Here is a 15,123-nt window from a genome sequence, read left to right as displayed (position 1 = left end):
AACGTGGCTACATCTCCTTTGTTTATGTCTAATTTCAAGTGACACAGTGTTAACATCCCCTCTCCATCCGTGTGCTAGAGTTATACAACCACAGCAGAGAAGAGGCACCTGAAGAAAGACATGTTACAGCTGTTAACAGTCTACACGTCTGACGGTGTGAATCATGGGGGCTGCACATGCATGTACATTTCTATTATATTATACAATTGCTTCAGTATTTTCCATTTACTTCCAAGCATCTTTTGCTTAAACCTTTTCTAGATTTGCTGAGAATGCTTTGTGCTAAGTTTTGTGTTTCACTGGGATTTTCTTATGCTATGCAACATCCGGATCATCTTTGAAAAATGTTGTGATGACAATCCAGCTGTCTTTTCACAAACCTCTCCAAGCTTTGCAACTTCAAGTGAAGGACAGTAGCTCCAGGCACATGGCAATTTGGCCAAACCGCTGAGAACTGAAATCATTAAGGTCAGAGACACACTCTGAATGCTAAAACATTGATTAACATTTTTTTCTAGTCATTTGCCATCCAAAACTGTCCTTGCACACCTCCACATGCAAAATAAAGATCCATTCACCAAGAACTTTAATGTGTTTTACAAGGTCATGGGAGCTCACAGAAACAGGCTGTAAGAGGCATGTGTCCTGTTTGTCCTCCCAGGGAATCAGCCAGATTTGTTCCAGGCAGTCAACCAACGCTGGCTTGTTGCACAGCAATATGAAGTTGTGTCACAGTTCAGCGTTAATGTTGCTCATTTGATTGCTGAAATCAGATCAGTTGAGACATTGATGTAGAGCCTCACATAAAGCAATATATGAGGATTTACTTTACGGTCCTGTATTGTTCCAAAGTTCATTCAAGACTGTATAAGCGGAATTCGCATGACAGTGGGAAGCCTGCCTGGAAATAAAACGGAATAATACATTGAGATGAAAGTCTGCATTGAAACTTTAAAGAGCATTCTGTGATATCGAATTACATTTCGCTGCTTTCTAATGCAGTGGAAATGAGACAACATAGATGCCTCGCACAGAAAGTGTCATCTGCAAAGCTCAATCCATGCGCAGGTCTCCGGTGACAGTCCCTGGCACTGATGAGGACGCTCACGCTCGATCCTGTAGACCCGCGCAGTCGAGCCAGAAGATGCGCACCAGAGTCGCTACAGCTTGGGAGGAGCTTCGGGATTTTCCCCCCTTGTTCCACGCCACTCTCGGGTGAAGACTCGCTTCCAAAAGGAGATATAAGGGAGAAGGTGAGTCTAATAATATGTGTGTGGCGTTCATTTTGACTTTAAATTAATATTGCAAGGCTATTTTTTGTGAAAAATGTTCATCCTTCATCTTTCAGTGCGTAACTTTCAGTTGTACTGTAACTATTATATGTGCGTAATTTGGATATGAGAGGAGCATTTGAAAAGGAAGATGAACAAGTGTCCGAAATTACGGAGCAAATGGGATTATTTGTGTTAGAGGCAAACGTTTTGCACCTGTCTGCTCGGCTGAATCAGCTTTGAGAGCTCTCCTGGAGATATGTGAATGCGCACCATTCAGCAAGTTCGACAAACGGCGACAAATTACGCACGAGCGAAGCATCAATGCACATTTGATTGGGAATTAGGCGTCTCGTAATATTTTGACAGCATTGCGAGGTCTTCGCTGGAATCCGGTTGTATTGTGGCAGTTTGCTCCAGCAGGTGTGCGTTAGCAGATCCCTCAGTGGCACAAGCTCGCCTCAAGTCAAGGATTTCCATCGCTGATCAGAAAAGGCTGCTTTGACAAATAACTGATGCTTTGTAAAGTGCACATGTCGCCCGCAGGCTGCTTGATTGATCCCTAGTGCTCCTGTGTGGCCGGCTGCTCTGGTGACAGAGGGTACAGGCAGGCTGTACATGCCTTTTGGCTTATGGCCAGTGCCACACTGTAGCTGTCAATTTCACCCGTCGCCAGTCCCAAATCATCGATCCTTTCCTCTCCTATAGATCTCACACCTGCTGTTTTATGCTGTTTACTCAAATCTTCAGCAACTGAGGTTTGCTGCGCGCACGCACACACATACAGTATGCATACTTGTCTAGACATTTTGTTGCTTGAAGTCAGTTGCAGAAAGGACAATATGTTTTATGTAGCATGCAGATAAAAGATGAGAATACATGAACACAATAATGCGATAAAATAACCTTTATTCTGTATTTTTCAGAATAAAATATTCAATTGTAAAAAATAAAAAAAACAAAGACGTCAGTGAACTATAGTCCGTGCAATGGCCTGTCAAAAAAAAAGAAAGAAAGAAAGAAAGAAATAGGCTGCAGGATCCCCAGAGCTGCCAAAGAGTGTCTGTCACCAAAGAGATGACCTCTCACTGAATGGTGTCCTGCTTGTCTGAGTAATTCCATAAAGCAAACTTCCATGAAGCCACCATTCAGGCCTGTGAGCACACACAAGAGTCCAGTTTTTACTCTCAGTTTTAGTCTAATGTCACTTAATGCAATTAGCATTAATCTGCTTAACAAGGATGCAGAGACTTATGTAAGAGTCAAACATTGACAGTGGTTCTTAAACATGCCATGACAAAATGTTCTCTCTTTTTTCAGCAGAAGCTCTCCGGCTCTCAGGTAAATTGACAGAAATGACAAGATAATGAACTACCGTATCATGAAAAGGGAGGATTTTTTTGTGCAGCATGGACCATCTCACAGGCAGAATTTATGCATACCACACAATATTCCCTTTATGAGTTGCAGACTGTAAATGGAAGCAGTCTGCGGCTCTAATGATGCAGCTTTGAACCGGCTGACTCCTGTTGATCACATTGCTTCCGCCGTCGTTTTCCTTTAGCCTTTACAACGGCACAGGTGTTCCTGTTTTTTGCATGCTGTAGCCAAACAAATACTCGTACGATGGGCGAAGACATTTCCAATATAGCTGAGTTTCTATCTATTATCATCTGTTACTGAAATCAGTTTTTCATTTTCTTAGCACGAAACACCCACTTTCTCATTGCAATCTTGGGTAATTGTTCTAGTAATTAGACTGCATTCATTAGAGAATTGTCTTATCTTCTAAATTGCCCTGTTCATTCTCTCAAGTTAAACACTAAATAGCTTTAATAACAGTATGACATTTACAATGCAGACTACCCTTTCCAAGTGACATGAATAGAATCGTGACATATTGCGTATCAGTTCTGTTTCGTCAGATTTCAGTAGAAGTTGGATTTAGTCACCTCTCTGTTCATTCTATGCTGAGAAGGAAGAAAATAGATGTTTTTCCATCCACCGCAAGTAATGCCACTTCCAAACGTGTTGTCTATAGATAATTTCTTTGAATGGCAGGATGCACCTATTGCTTTATTGCATACAGAGAGGGAAAGAATGGGCCAGGAGGTATTGTAGGGGTCAAAATACTAAACCACCACCAAAGAGACCCAGGGTTCAAGTCCCACCAGCGGTACCTTTGGCTTGGTCACACGTTCAAGTGGCAGGCTTTGGCAGTGGGAAGCCGGTGAGGGATTGTGTTCTTGTCACTGCATTAGACACTCATACTGGTCATCTGGGACACCTGTCGGGGGGCCATACAGCACAGGTGACTGCTAACATCATGTGTATACCACAGTGGAGCTGGCAGTGACAGGAAATGCAGATGCTGGGAATTCTAAATTGGATGAATTAAATTGAATTAATACCTCAAGCCCATATTTTTCACAACGACTACTTTTGTTGTTTTCTTTTAATAGCTGCGTGCTGCCTGGCTTTTGTCAGAACATGATTTTATTCTCCGTGTTTTCTCTCCTCAGGTGTCGGCACAGCGTCGATCTGGCATCTTCCGATAAAATGAGCCCACCTGACACATCCAACAGCACAAGCGAAGGGGAGGCTGGTGAAGCCAATCCCTGGATTCTGCTCAACGACAGCATGGGCTCATATCCGCCCGGTTTCCACACTGACGTCACCAAACACCTTGGCGTCCAGATCACCCTGATCACAGCTTATTCCCTGATCATTCTGCTGGGGCTACTGGGGAACTCTCTTGTCATCTACATGATTATTCGCTACAGAAACATGCGAACGGTGACCAACTTCTTCATAGCGAACCTGGCCCTGGCTGACCTCCTGGTGGACACTCTCTGCTTGCCCTTCACCTTGGTTTACACTCTGCTAGATGAGTGGAAGTTTGGGGCCGTGTTGTGCCACATGGTGCCCTTTGCCCAGGCCCTGAGTGTGCACGTCTCCATCCTGACCCTAACTGTGATCGCCCTGGAGCGTTACCGCTGCATCATCTTCCACCTTGGTCGGCGCCTCACGTGGCATTCCAGCTTCCTCATCATGGCGGTCACCTGGACTATGTCTGCTGTCCTGGCAGCACCCCTGGCCATCTTCAGAGAGTACAGGCATGAAGAGATCCCCTCCATCAACCTGCGTATCGCTGTCTGCTCTGAGAACTGGCCCCACGGGACCAGCAGGGACGGAGTCATCTACAGCCTGTCAATGTTGCTCCTACAGTACATCATTCCTTTAGCCATCATCAGTTACGCTTATATCTGCATCTGGGTCAAACTGAAGAATCACGTCAGCCCGTCCAGCCGCAACGACAGCATCAACCGCCGAAAAAACACCACCAAGATGCTGGCGCTGGTGGTGGTGGTGTTTGCTATCTGCTGGCTGCCATTCCATGTGATTCAGCTGGCCAGCGATCTGGACCTGGCGCTCAGGCTGAAGGAGTACAAGCTGATATACACCGTGTTCCATATCGTAGCTATGTGCTCGACTTTCGCCAACCCTCTCCTGTATGGGTGGATGAACAAAAACTACAGGAACGGCTTCCTCATGGTCTTCCGCTGCGAGGATAAGCCAGACTCTTTCCACCCCGAGGGCTCGTTCAGGACACGCTCCATAAGAAGGCTGACTCTGAACGGTCGTAATGGCGGTCACCCTCCGACTGCTGTATGAGATTAACACAGTTACAGCAGCCTGTAGGATATGACCGAGCACGCTGAACGCACTTCTGGCTTGTGTGGTGACTGTGGTTCAGAAGCATCCCTGTGACTTGAATGGTCTCATCTTAAGTATCTGTATCACTGGAGGGGGCTCAAAGCTTTGTATGTAAATGGATTTATGTAAGGCTTTTCTTTCCTATGTGAATGGTACTAGTGAAAATACGTTTGTCAAACCCATTCAAGTATGTGTTTAAGATGTTTATTAGTCTGTTAATTAACTGTGTAACGTACAATGTGTTTCCTGTAAATGCAGAACTCTTGTTGGTCAGTAATGTCCAATTAATTATGCACTCCACTGCATACATCGCATATTTGGGGCTGTCAGTGTATTCATACTTACTGAAAGGGAAGGAGGTGATCGTTTGTGACTGTGAGAACAAGTTTCCTTTTGCTCTGGTTTTTCTACTTGTTAGTTGTTCGAATCATTTGGATGATTTCCACTTGATTAATCCAGATGCAGCGTTTTGAATTGATTCCAGTAACGTTCAACCCTTGTCCAAGGAATCCAGAGGAGGCTAACGCCGATTTTCTGTCCAACCAGGAAATTAATTGTGTTCACCTGGCAACTAGCCGGTGCTGATTACGTGGACCAGTAAGCCCCCATGTCTAAAGGAATGGGATTGAAAACCGCTGGTCTGTGTGAAGCAAGAGCAACAAGTTCTTCGTAACAGAATGGCAGCTGCTTTGAGGATGTAAAAAGAGGATTTGGAAGAAGTGAAAACATGCAGTTCTGCACTCAGCTGCTGAAGTGTCCTTTGCTTATGGTCTTTTAATAGCGAACAGATGAGCATTAACTAACAACAGGGCCTCTGGGCACACCTGTTGAGCCCCCAGTGTACATTGTTTTGTGCCTCCACATCAAATAAACAGACCCCTGGCTTGGATAAGTGGATTGAAGTGAGATGGGAGTCAGGTAAATGCCTGTCAGATCCTGTCTGGGTGTTGAACTGAAAATAATGGCATATTACAAAATGCATTGACCACTTAAAACCTTTGGGAGTAGCAGTCTGTGCCGTGCTGCATGTACCCTCTGTACATAAGGTAATACAGGAAAGAAACTTTAACTCCCAGACAGCTGAAAAGTCCATTAATAAACGAGAAGACAGTCTATTTAAAGGGAAATAGAAGCAATGCATTTTTGTGTGTGCATACAACTGAGGTTAATCAAAGTCCTACACATACACTTTCAGACATCATTTTGACCAAAAAGAAAGAAAAACAAACAGTGGGTCCAAATACCATCCAATAAAGCATTTAATGAACAAGTGGCCTACGCAGTGTGATTCATTTTACAGCAGAGGAAATATGTACTAGGTTCTTATTGCTGGTTCTTAACACCCACATTACTGATTTCGTGGCTTAGCCTATATTCATTTATGTGCTGTAGATTATTATAGAAGCTCTAAGCCTCTATCAGGACTACCAGCAGACAAACACTGAGCTTAGACCTGAGGCATTAGATCCACTGAGCGTTAGAGCTGATGCGTGAAGATTTTACTGCGGACTAGAGGTGTTTTTAGGGATGATTTTAGTATGCAGAAAAGATTATCTGTCCTCCAGTATAGTGTGCTAAATCCTTATCATAATAATACTTTCTTTTTACCTTTGAGTTGAAGACAGATTATAGGTTTTCAAGGAACCTCACAGAAGCCACTTTCAGTTGTTTGGACAACATTACGTGACATTTGATTTGCACATTTCTTATCAAAATTCACACTTGGAAGAGTTCATTTGCAAAAACAGACAAATGGCGTTCTCAAAAGGAATCAAGCAACGCCATCCCATGAGTGCATGAAAAAAAAAAACATAATTCAGGAAAAATGATCATAATAAATTGCAAATAAATTACAAAAGTAAACGCATTATTCGGAAAAAAAATATGTATCTTATCACAACAATCCAACATCTAATATTTCCTGGAATGCAGAAAAAACACGATTTAGGGAATACATTAAAAAAAATGTAAAAACATCTGTTTTTGCAAATGAACCTTGTGGCGTTTTGCGCGTTCACCTGCTGCCCTCTAGTGTTCAGAGTGGACATCGCATTTGCACCACCTACCGGATGTGTCGTCGCTGTTTGACCTTCCTCCTCACGTTTGACATGAGCAGTAGGTGGCCGCAGTTCATCTTGACAGGAGTACACAATGCAAATACTCATCTTTTGAATGTTGTCGCCGTACAGGTAACCGTATTTGCCCTCTGAAACTAGATAACTAATTCGGCTTTTGGTTGTAGGTCGAAGACATTTTTGGGTCATACTCTTGATTCATCGGGTAAGCTTTATGCTAGGTTAGCTCAGGCTAACGCGGAAGCTAAGCAGTGCGGACGTGACAAATGTGACGGTAGCCTTATATCTGATGTTAGTCACGCGCTATTTAAGTATTCGCCAGTCTGTGCCCATAATGTTAGCCACATTGATTGTTAGCCGTACAGCAAGACTATGTTTGGTACGTGTGAGCCAATTGTATGTTTTTATCTGAATGGCTGCTGTCATGTAGCATTTAGCTGGAAAGTTCAGGAAAATGTGTCTCTGCTAACGATTATGACTCATCTTTGATGTAACGTTAGTATTTAACATTTACACAAACCTAAATCCTTTTTTCCCCACGTTGCTCTGCATAATCATTTGAAAGCGAGTTGCATAATGTAAACCCTAGCAAACTAAACCTTTGTGTTTGTTCTGTGTGTCCGCAGGGTTATTGTCAGAGTACACGCACGGAACAATGGTGAAGTACTTCTGCTGCGCAGGTTTGCTCAAAAGCACCTGGGACCAAGTCTGTATTGCTTTCTGGCAACGTTACCCCAACCCTTACAGGTGAGCATGGTGGAAGTCTGGATAGTGTCGCCCCTGGTCCTTGCATTAACGTCTTTATCCAAATTGCATTGCATAACTAGTTTGGATTGAGCCTCAATATTTGCCAAGTGAGAAGGTTAAACAGTGGTGGAAAGTCACTTAAGTGCATTTACTCAAGCAGAGCACTTAGATACAGTGTTGAGGTATATGTGTTTTATTTCAGCAGTTTCATTACAGTACTTTTTATTGAGCAGCGAGTTACCAATTACTTTAAGGTTTGCACTTTTACATAGTGACCATATGGTTAGTTGATCAAATATAACATAATGTATGATATAATACTCTGATCGTGTCATTCTGTTATCCAATGAGTCATTTTACTTTTAAATCTTCAAGTACATTTTGATTCTGATGCTTTTGGACTTGTGTGATGAAGCACTTTCATAATGTTGCTACTTTTACTCAAGTAAAGGGTCACAATGCATCTTTGAGCACTGAGGTTGGATAGTTTCTCCAGACAGCTGTGATTTGGTACATAATATAAATGTGGGAAAATTTGTAGTCAACTCTAATTTATTGGTCTTTTTGTAAGGAAAAATGCAGGAAATCCACTAGCCCCAGTTTGTCATCTTAATAGTAATAGTAATAGTTGATGTGATTTCTTGGTGATATAGTAGATATATGATATGATATATGACGTGATAATTTCAGACCTTTAGGTTTTGGACTTCAGGTCAGACAAAAACATCAATTTAAATAAGTCATCTTGGGATTGGTAATATTTTGACTTTTTAAAGTTAAGTTAATTGATTAATGGCGTTAATCTGGTTCCGATTAATCAATCATGAAAATAGTTGTTGCAGCTTTAGCTGAAGAATCAAATTATTCTTGTCAGTTTCTCATATGTAAGTATGTATTGTTTGCTGTTTTACGTAATTGGAAAATCAAAAAATCCATCTGAAGATGTGAATATGATCATTTGTTTCAGCTCGATGCAGTTTTTTTGTTTTGTTTTTTTGACTTGATCCATAGCTTTCCCTTCTTTCCCACAGTAACCATGTTTTAACTGAGGACATCATTTTCCGGGAGGTTACTCCATCCAACTGCCTCATTTCCAGACGTCTGTTGACCAAAACTAGCCGTGCGCCTCGCTGGATGGAGCGGTACCTTCCAAAGCACATGGCCAGCTCTGCATACATCATCGAGGACTCTATCGTGGACCCTCAGAAAAGGACCATGACCACACTCACATGGAACATCAGCCACGCTCGCCTCATGGTACTGCAGTGTTTTCTTCTATAGACACTCACCGTTGCGCAAAGAAAACACTTGCTCATGATGCTTTTGCTTGTCTTTTTTTCCCTCCCGGTCGCAGTCCGTTGAAGAGAGGTGTGAGTACCGAATTAACCCTGAGAATGGCATCTGGACAGAGATTAAAAGAGAAGCTTGGATCTCTTCCAATGTCTACGGGCTCACTAGAGCTATTCAGGTCAGTAGAGTAAAGTGGAGCAACACAGTACGTAATCGCTCAGGGAAAGTGGGCATCTGAAAGAGAGACTCACCCGCCTATCTGTCGTACTGTAATTAGTAACATAATATACAGTGTTAAGATGCAACAGCTGAGCAGAGGTCGCTGCCAAGGCTTGGGTTGCTGAATGATTTATGACAGAATCCGATCTGTGTTTTATTGTTGTCAAGGTCTGGGAATCTGTTTGTAAATATGCAGTGATGTGATTTATAGATTGTTGACACATTATTCTTTGCCTAAGTGTTTTTTTGCTGTCTTGGTTGACTTTGTGTCTTCTCTTCCAGGAGTTTGGTCTTGCAAGGTTCAAGACAAGTGTGACAAAGACCATGAAAGGCTTTGAGTATGTGCTGGCCAGAATGCAAGGTAACCTGTCAATCATGGTGATGTCAGTGTTTCTTATTGCATTATACGACCTGCAGAGTGGGAGTGCTTCGCTCTCAAATGACATGCATTGTTGTTTGCCTTTGCTCAAATATAATAGAACCACATTACAGTGGTTTATGTAGCTCAAAACAGTAAGTTTGAAAACCTTTACAGCAACATCTCTTTCCAGAAACCATGATGCTGTTCCTGAAGATAATCCACAGATCTTGTTGTGAGGGAGTTTCATGTAAGAACTGTTTTCTCTCTACTGAACTACACCTGCCAGCCGTATCACTGCGCAGAAAGAGTGTGCACCTACTCCTCTACCCGTAGCTAACGTTACAGATCAGCTGAGGAGGACACCATTAATGTTTCCACCCTGCGCTGTCGCAAGCACGAGCCACTCCTCCACGAGTAGATGCGCCCTTCATTCTGCGCAGTGATGAGGTTGGCGGGTGCAGTTCGGTGGGGAGAAAGTAGCTCTGATATGAAACACAACGAGGTCTGTGGATTATCTTACAGTATCAGGAACAGGGTCATAATTTCTGAAAAGAGATCCCTGTTGAGTCACACAAGGCTATATTGTGTTTATAGTGTAATTCACAGGATTTCACAACTTTAGAGGGGTAGCATAGCTTTTGTAGAACTACAGGAGTATGGAGATATTCAACTGATATTATAATCAATATGTTATGGCCTTTTGTAGGTGAAACTCCATCAAGAACCTTAGCAGAAACTGCTACAGAGCGAGCAAGAGAGACAGCACTGGCAGCTAAGGAGAAAGCCAAAGACCTCGCCTCACACGCCCAGAAGAAGCAATATGTGTGAGACATGTACTGTACGTCATTGGTTCTTTTGGCACTGGTGCTGGGACAGATTTGTCTTCACCCCCTTCCCTCATGATTCAGCCGGGGTAAGACAAACTGATCCCGGTCATGGGTAGACACCTCTGTGAGGAAGCATCCAGCTGAAATGGTGGGTGGACCATGAAAGGCCTGAGCTGGTTTCAAGAGCCTGTTCCAGCCTCCCTGTTTGTGTCCCGCTGAATTAACTGTTCTTTTGGTACCAGATCATCACAGTATTAACCGCACTCAGAGATCTTAGAAAGGAATGGCTGAGAATGGCTCTGTGTGCCATAAAATGATCGTAACACTTTGCCAGCCTTGATACTATCCCTCAGACCTTTGCTCACCCTCTGTGCCCACCAACGCCTGCGCTTTACTCTGTTCCTTTGATAATGTCGTGTTATTTTGTAATAACTTTGTATTATTTACCGCTTCTTGTTCAGAAGCTTAGATTAGCATACCGCAGAATATCTGATCAACTCATATTAATTTGTATGATTTACTTTTGTTTTGTTGCTATGATGTTATCCTTAAGTTCAGTTGTAACCACACCTTAATCATCCTACCAAGACTGATTGCTTCAAGTTGAAGTTCATTAAGTGAAGGAGAAGGGTCCATGTTGTTGGCAGTCATAGCTTGATAAGAAATAGTCACTTAGCACTCTTGGTATTGATCAAGATCTCGTTGCAATGGATATCAGTATCTTTGCCAAAATGTAAAGTGTGTGTACAAAGGTAATAATGACACCTTGTGTTGTACATTCAGCTTAGGTCAGATGATACAGTCCATACAACAATGTGCTTACTGTATGAATCAAACATCAGCTTGTCAATAAATGGACAGTTTCTTTTTAGCTGGTATGTTGTGATGTTTTTAAATGGTAAGTGGTATCTCTGTATAGCTACCTGTGGAACCGGACACCCACAAGTGGTTACAGATCAAATCTGAGGGGTCACAAGATGATTTTAAAAAAGACATTTCTGCAAAACCAAATTGTTTAATTTTAAGACTTCACTGTATTCTTTCTTTTTTCTAACCCTAACCCTGTCAGTTACTACGTAACCTCTAAAAATTATTAGAAAAACAATCAGAATCGGCATATAAATATAGAAAATATTTATTCAATAAAAAAGCTTACACCAGTACAAAAATGCTACATAATATTACTGGGCGGAGAGACAGATGAATGCATACGTAATATTAAAAGATAATAAGGCATCTTGCATATATAAAAGAAGGGTAAAAAAAAAAAAGCACCTTCAGTTTTAAATATATAGCAATGAATATGATACATACCTGTAATACAGCATATATTGCATAATTACTACAAGTAGATATTACTTGCCTGACTGGTGAATTTGTTGCATGCATAATTAAGATTTATATTGACAAACATAGAAGCAATGAAGTGTACAGCTGTGATAAACACTTCTAAGAAATCATACCAGTTAACATTAGCAGTGAATTAAACTGTCATTAAACCTCTCTCCATATGTTCTCACAATTCCTCTCTAATACAAGCATCAAAATTCTTGCACTTAATTACAGACTGAATTGTGCACAAACAGACCAAATGTATATTTGGCACAGTTACTTAACTGCCAGATATAAATGTGCAAATATGACCAGTTAATGTCTGTTCACGGTATTCATTTCGAAGTCTTTTAGAGACAAAACAAGTGCAATGTGTGGACGTGTTGTGCAACAGAAGAAAAAAAAATTCAAAATGTCTGAATAAACGTACATAGTAGGACAAAAATACAAAATAATAATAAGTGCATGCTACACATGCCGTTATTGAAACTGAACTTAGTGCTAAAGAAAATCTACGGAATATAAAACCAAATCTGATTTTAAGGCAGACTCCAGTATAGACATACTGTAGAAAAGAATAAGTTAAGAGTTTGAATAAAAAGCCCTTATTTGGATTTTTAAAAAGCCCTGAAAGATGAATGTTTCTGAACAGTTTGAATCGGTGGAAGTGACGGACACCTCATGGCTTTGGACAGAAACGCCATTCATGGTTGATGCCAGAGAATATGTATGCGTGATGTTACATCCATTCCAGCCCAGTGATTTTAACTGCTATTCAGTGCAAATGGACACAGCTCATTCATAATATTATCGTTTAGCTTGTAGTCTGACATATTTGGAAAAGAGGGTGTCAAAAGTTTTTTTTTTTTTTTTACAAAAAACGTGTTCAGTTGTACAGTAACAACTTTCCTCCATACAGCCTCGTCCTCCGCTTGCTTGTTTTTTGGAATGTTTTCTCCTCTTCCCGTCCACCTGGTGACAGCAAATGCGTTACCGCAGCTTTTGCTGCTGTCATAGCCAGGCCTTGTCCATGCTGGAGTAACAGTGGTCTGCATCAGTGTGTGTAATGCTCAGTCCGTCAGAGTCCACACAGTCAAACACGATACTCTCCACATCGATCTCCACGTCCTCTGCAAGGTAACCAAAGATTCAGTGCATGAGCAGGAGGAGATACGCTCACTTGTCACAATGAACTTACAAACAAGGGCTTTTCTCATGAAGATGTTTCTCACATTATGGCAGATGTATAACAGAATAAACAAATGAACATTCAGTGAGATTAACTGCGTTCCACTACTAATCAATGCAACAGAGGTGCAAAGCGACTCATTTTGTTAACGTCTGATGTTCATCTCTCTCAGAATTTTGTACAGTGGTGACAAAATCTAATCACACAGCCACAAAATGATTGACTGTAATGTTGAATTATTGCCCAAATCATGCAACTCAGAAAATAATCAGTAAAATGTAGCCATCATAAACTCCTATTAATGAGCAGACTACACTAATGTCTGATTATCAAAAACGTGTCAACTACACATCATTGGGAGACACATCTTTTGTTCCAGTTCCCATTAAGATCAGAATTAGGATGGTCTGACCCACCTCTGTCGGAGTCGGACCTCTCGGATGACATGGTGGACCCCTGGCTGTCGTTCCTCATCCTCTCTGAGCCTCTCTGCAGCTGCTCCAGCCGAACCCGCAGCTCCCTCTGCTCCCAGCGCAGGCGGCCCTTCAGCTGCTCCGCGCGCTCGTCCTGCTCCTGCAGCTTCTGGAAAGCAGAGGAGACACAGAGAAGGGAACCTTGAGATGCTGCCAACACCGGACGAGCGCTGCTGGCACATGCACAGCAGCAGGACGGCGTCGTTTAAGAGGAGAGGATGCTGTGGACTCAGTGGCGTGGGGGCAAACGACACGCAAGTTCATTTAACTTCACCAGCCCTTCTACCAGTCCAATGCTGGCGTGAGCGGAGTCTACCTTTATGTGAAGCTGGGCCCGTCTCAGCAGGTTGAGGGTGGTGTTCCTCATGGAGTCAGATGACAGAGGGACCTGCTTCTTGAGCTGCTCCAGGCAGTGCCTCAGCTGAGCTCGCCTACAGAGCACAAGCACAAGCAAAGACATTTATTTGCTGCTCACCCCCCCCCCCACAACATAAATAAAAAATGCATTTAGACAGTATGACCTTTACTGTGACAAACTATTACCTGTTTTTCTCCAGCTCGTTGTGAACTGACCTGCAGTGACAGAAAGAGACAGCTCGTTCAGCTCTGCATTCATGACAATGGCAGCTCGTGAGGCATTCACGTCGAACAGGACGCTTTATCAGAGCTGAAAGTCACAGCCACACCCTCCTGACAGTTATCTGTTATGTAATGCGTTCACCTATTGCCACCAGCAGATATCTTCTTGCTCTTCTGTTTGCTCCTCTTGTCAGAGGGATCCGGACTGAGAGGCAGGACCGAGGCGTATCCGTGCTCTGCCTCTGTGCAGGGAAAAACACATCACAGCTGTGTTACAAAACAGCCTGAAGCTCAGCGCTGAATGCAGAGTTCTGCCATTAATGACACAAAGTGAAGCCGTGTGCTGCAAATTAACACCTATCAGCATCGCTTCCTCGCTACACTGTGAAAAAAGGACAAAAAAACGGTGGCGTGCTGTCATCGGCACCATCAGCTGGACGCTCTGTTTTTGGTTTTGGCGCCATCCCTCACCTGCTATTCACTGCAGTAAACCCGCATCTGCAGCCTCTCTGAAGAAACACTCAAATTCACTGATGGCAGTGTGTAAACGACGCATTAAACCCCTCGCGTCGCTTTTCTCTGCCTCACTTTCATTCGCCGTGGTGAGCGCCCAGCCCCGCTCGGGTTCATTTTCAAACTGGACCAGATTGGCGCCTTTGAGTACAATGATGCGACCGATATGTAGGTCACTGAGTCAAACGGGGAAGATCGCCCAAAATAACCTTCTAGCGAGAATCTCGATGGTTTCTCGAACAATTTGCCTGTATTATGCCTCGTTGTTGCGTTTTGCACGCATACTTGCAGTCGCTTCATTGTGCATTTTGTTGTTTTAACAATAACCAACTTCCTCCCCGACGGGGTGACAGTTGTCCACAATAGACTCACCTCGCTCTCTTCTCTCCAGAAACTCAGCTGCCCGGAGAAGCACCTGGATGTTGCAAACGTGTCCTTCCATTATTGTTTTTGTCAAAAACAAACAACCGCGGGTCAAACCTACTGCGGTGTAAGCGTCAGGACCCTGAAGTAGCTGAAGCTGTGTCTGT

At 42.8% G+C, this 15,123-nt stretch overlaps 3 protein-coding genes across 3 annotated transcripts; 2 read left to right on the top strand and 1 right to left on the bottom strand.

The window, feature by feature from the left end:
* The first annotated feature begins 1,177 nt into the window (after positions 1–1,177).
* On the top strand, positions 1,178–6,166 carry npy7r (neuropeptide Y receptor Y7). The gene is made up of 2 exons (XM_041943973.1): positions 1,178–1,253; positions 3,794–6,166. Exon 2 carries the CDS (start codon positions 3,831–3,833, stop codon positions 4,944–4,946), a length of 1,116 nt encoding a protein of 371 aa, XP_041799907.1. The 5' UTR covers positions 1,178–1,253; positions 3,794–3,830; the 3' UTR covers positions 4,947–6,166.
* Positions 6,167–7,076: 910 nt separating this feature from the next.
* prelid1a (PRELI domain containing 1a) lies at positions 7,077–11,383 on the top strand. Its single transcript, XM_041943974.1, has 6 exons — positions 7,077–7,177; positions 7,690–7,810; positions 8,842–9,067; positions 9,165–9,278; positions 9,602–9,680; positions 10,387–11,383. The coding sequence occupies exons 2-6, from the start codon at positions 7,719–7,721 to the stop codon at positions 10,506–10,508; spliced, it is 633 nt and encodes a 210-aa protein (XP_041799908.1). The 5' UTR covers positions 7,077–7,177; positions 7,690–7,718; the 3' UTR covers positions 10,509–11,383.
* A 243-nt stretch (positions 11,384–11,626) lies between these two features.
* Positions 11,627–15,102, bottom strand: mxd3 (MAX dimerization protein 3). Its single transcript, XM_041944468.1, has 6 exons — positions 14,966–15,102; positions 14,223–14,322; positions 14,045–14,074; positions 13,818–13,932; positions 13,445–13,610; positions 11,627–12,969 (listed from the first exon to the last, which is right to left on the bottom strand). Exons 1-6 carry the CDS (start codon positions 15,033–15,035, stop codon positions 12,851–12,853), a joined length of 600 nt encoding a protein of 199 aa, XP_041800402.1. The 5' UTR covers positions 15,036–15,102; the 3' UTR covers positions 11,627–12,850.
* Between the last annotated feature and the right edge of the window lie 21 nt (positions 15,103–15,123).

This window comes from Chelmon rostratus, chromosome 9, assembly GCF_017976325.1.
Source record: "Chelmon rostratus isolate fCheRos1 chromosome 9, fCheRos1.pri, whole genome shotgun sequence".
In the NCBI taxonomy this organism is placed as follows: Eukaryota; Metazoa; Chordata; class Actinopteri; order Chaetodontiformes; family Chaetodontidae; genus Chelmon; species Chelmon rostratus.
The sequence above is the reverse complement of the archived record's forward strand: the minus strand, read 5'-3'. Positions and strand labels throughout refer to the sequence as shown.

Coding starts and splice junctions, on each gene's coding strand:
- npy7r (XM_041943973.1), top strand. CDS start 3,831: ATGAGCCCACCTGACACATCCAACAGCACAAGCGAAGGGGAGGCTGGT.
- prelid1a (XM_041943974.1), top strand. CDS start 7,719: ATGGTGAAGTACTTCTGCTGCGCAGGTTTGCTCAAAAGCACCTGGGAC. Junction 7,811..8,841: donor CGTTACCCCAACCCTTACAG/GTGAGCATGGTG, acceptor TCTTTCCCACAG/TAACCATGTTTTAACTGAGG. Junction 9,279..9,601: donor GGCTCACTAGAGCTATTCAG/GTCAGTAGAGTA, acceptor CTTCTCTTCCAG/GAGTTTGGTCTTGCAAGGTT.
- mxd3 (XM_041944468.1), bottom strand. CDS start 15,035: ATGGAAGGACACGTTTGCAACATCCAGGTGCTTCTCCGGGCAGCTGAG. Junction 13,933..14,044: donor AACGAGCTGGAGAAAAACAG/GTAATAGTTTGT, acceptor TGTGCTCTGTAG/GCGAGCTCAGCTGAGGCACT. Junction 13,611..13,817: donor GGGCCCAGCTTCACATAAAG/GTAGACTCCGCT, acceptor TCTGCTTTCCAG/AAGCTGCAGGAGCAGGACGA.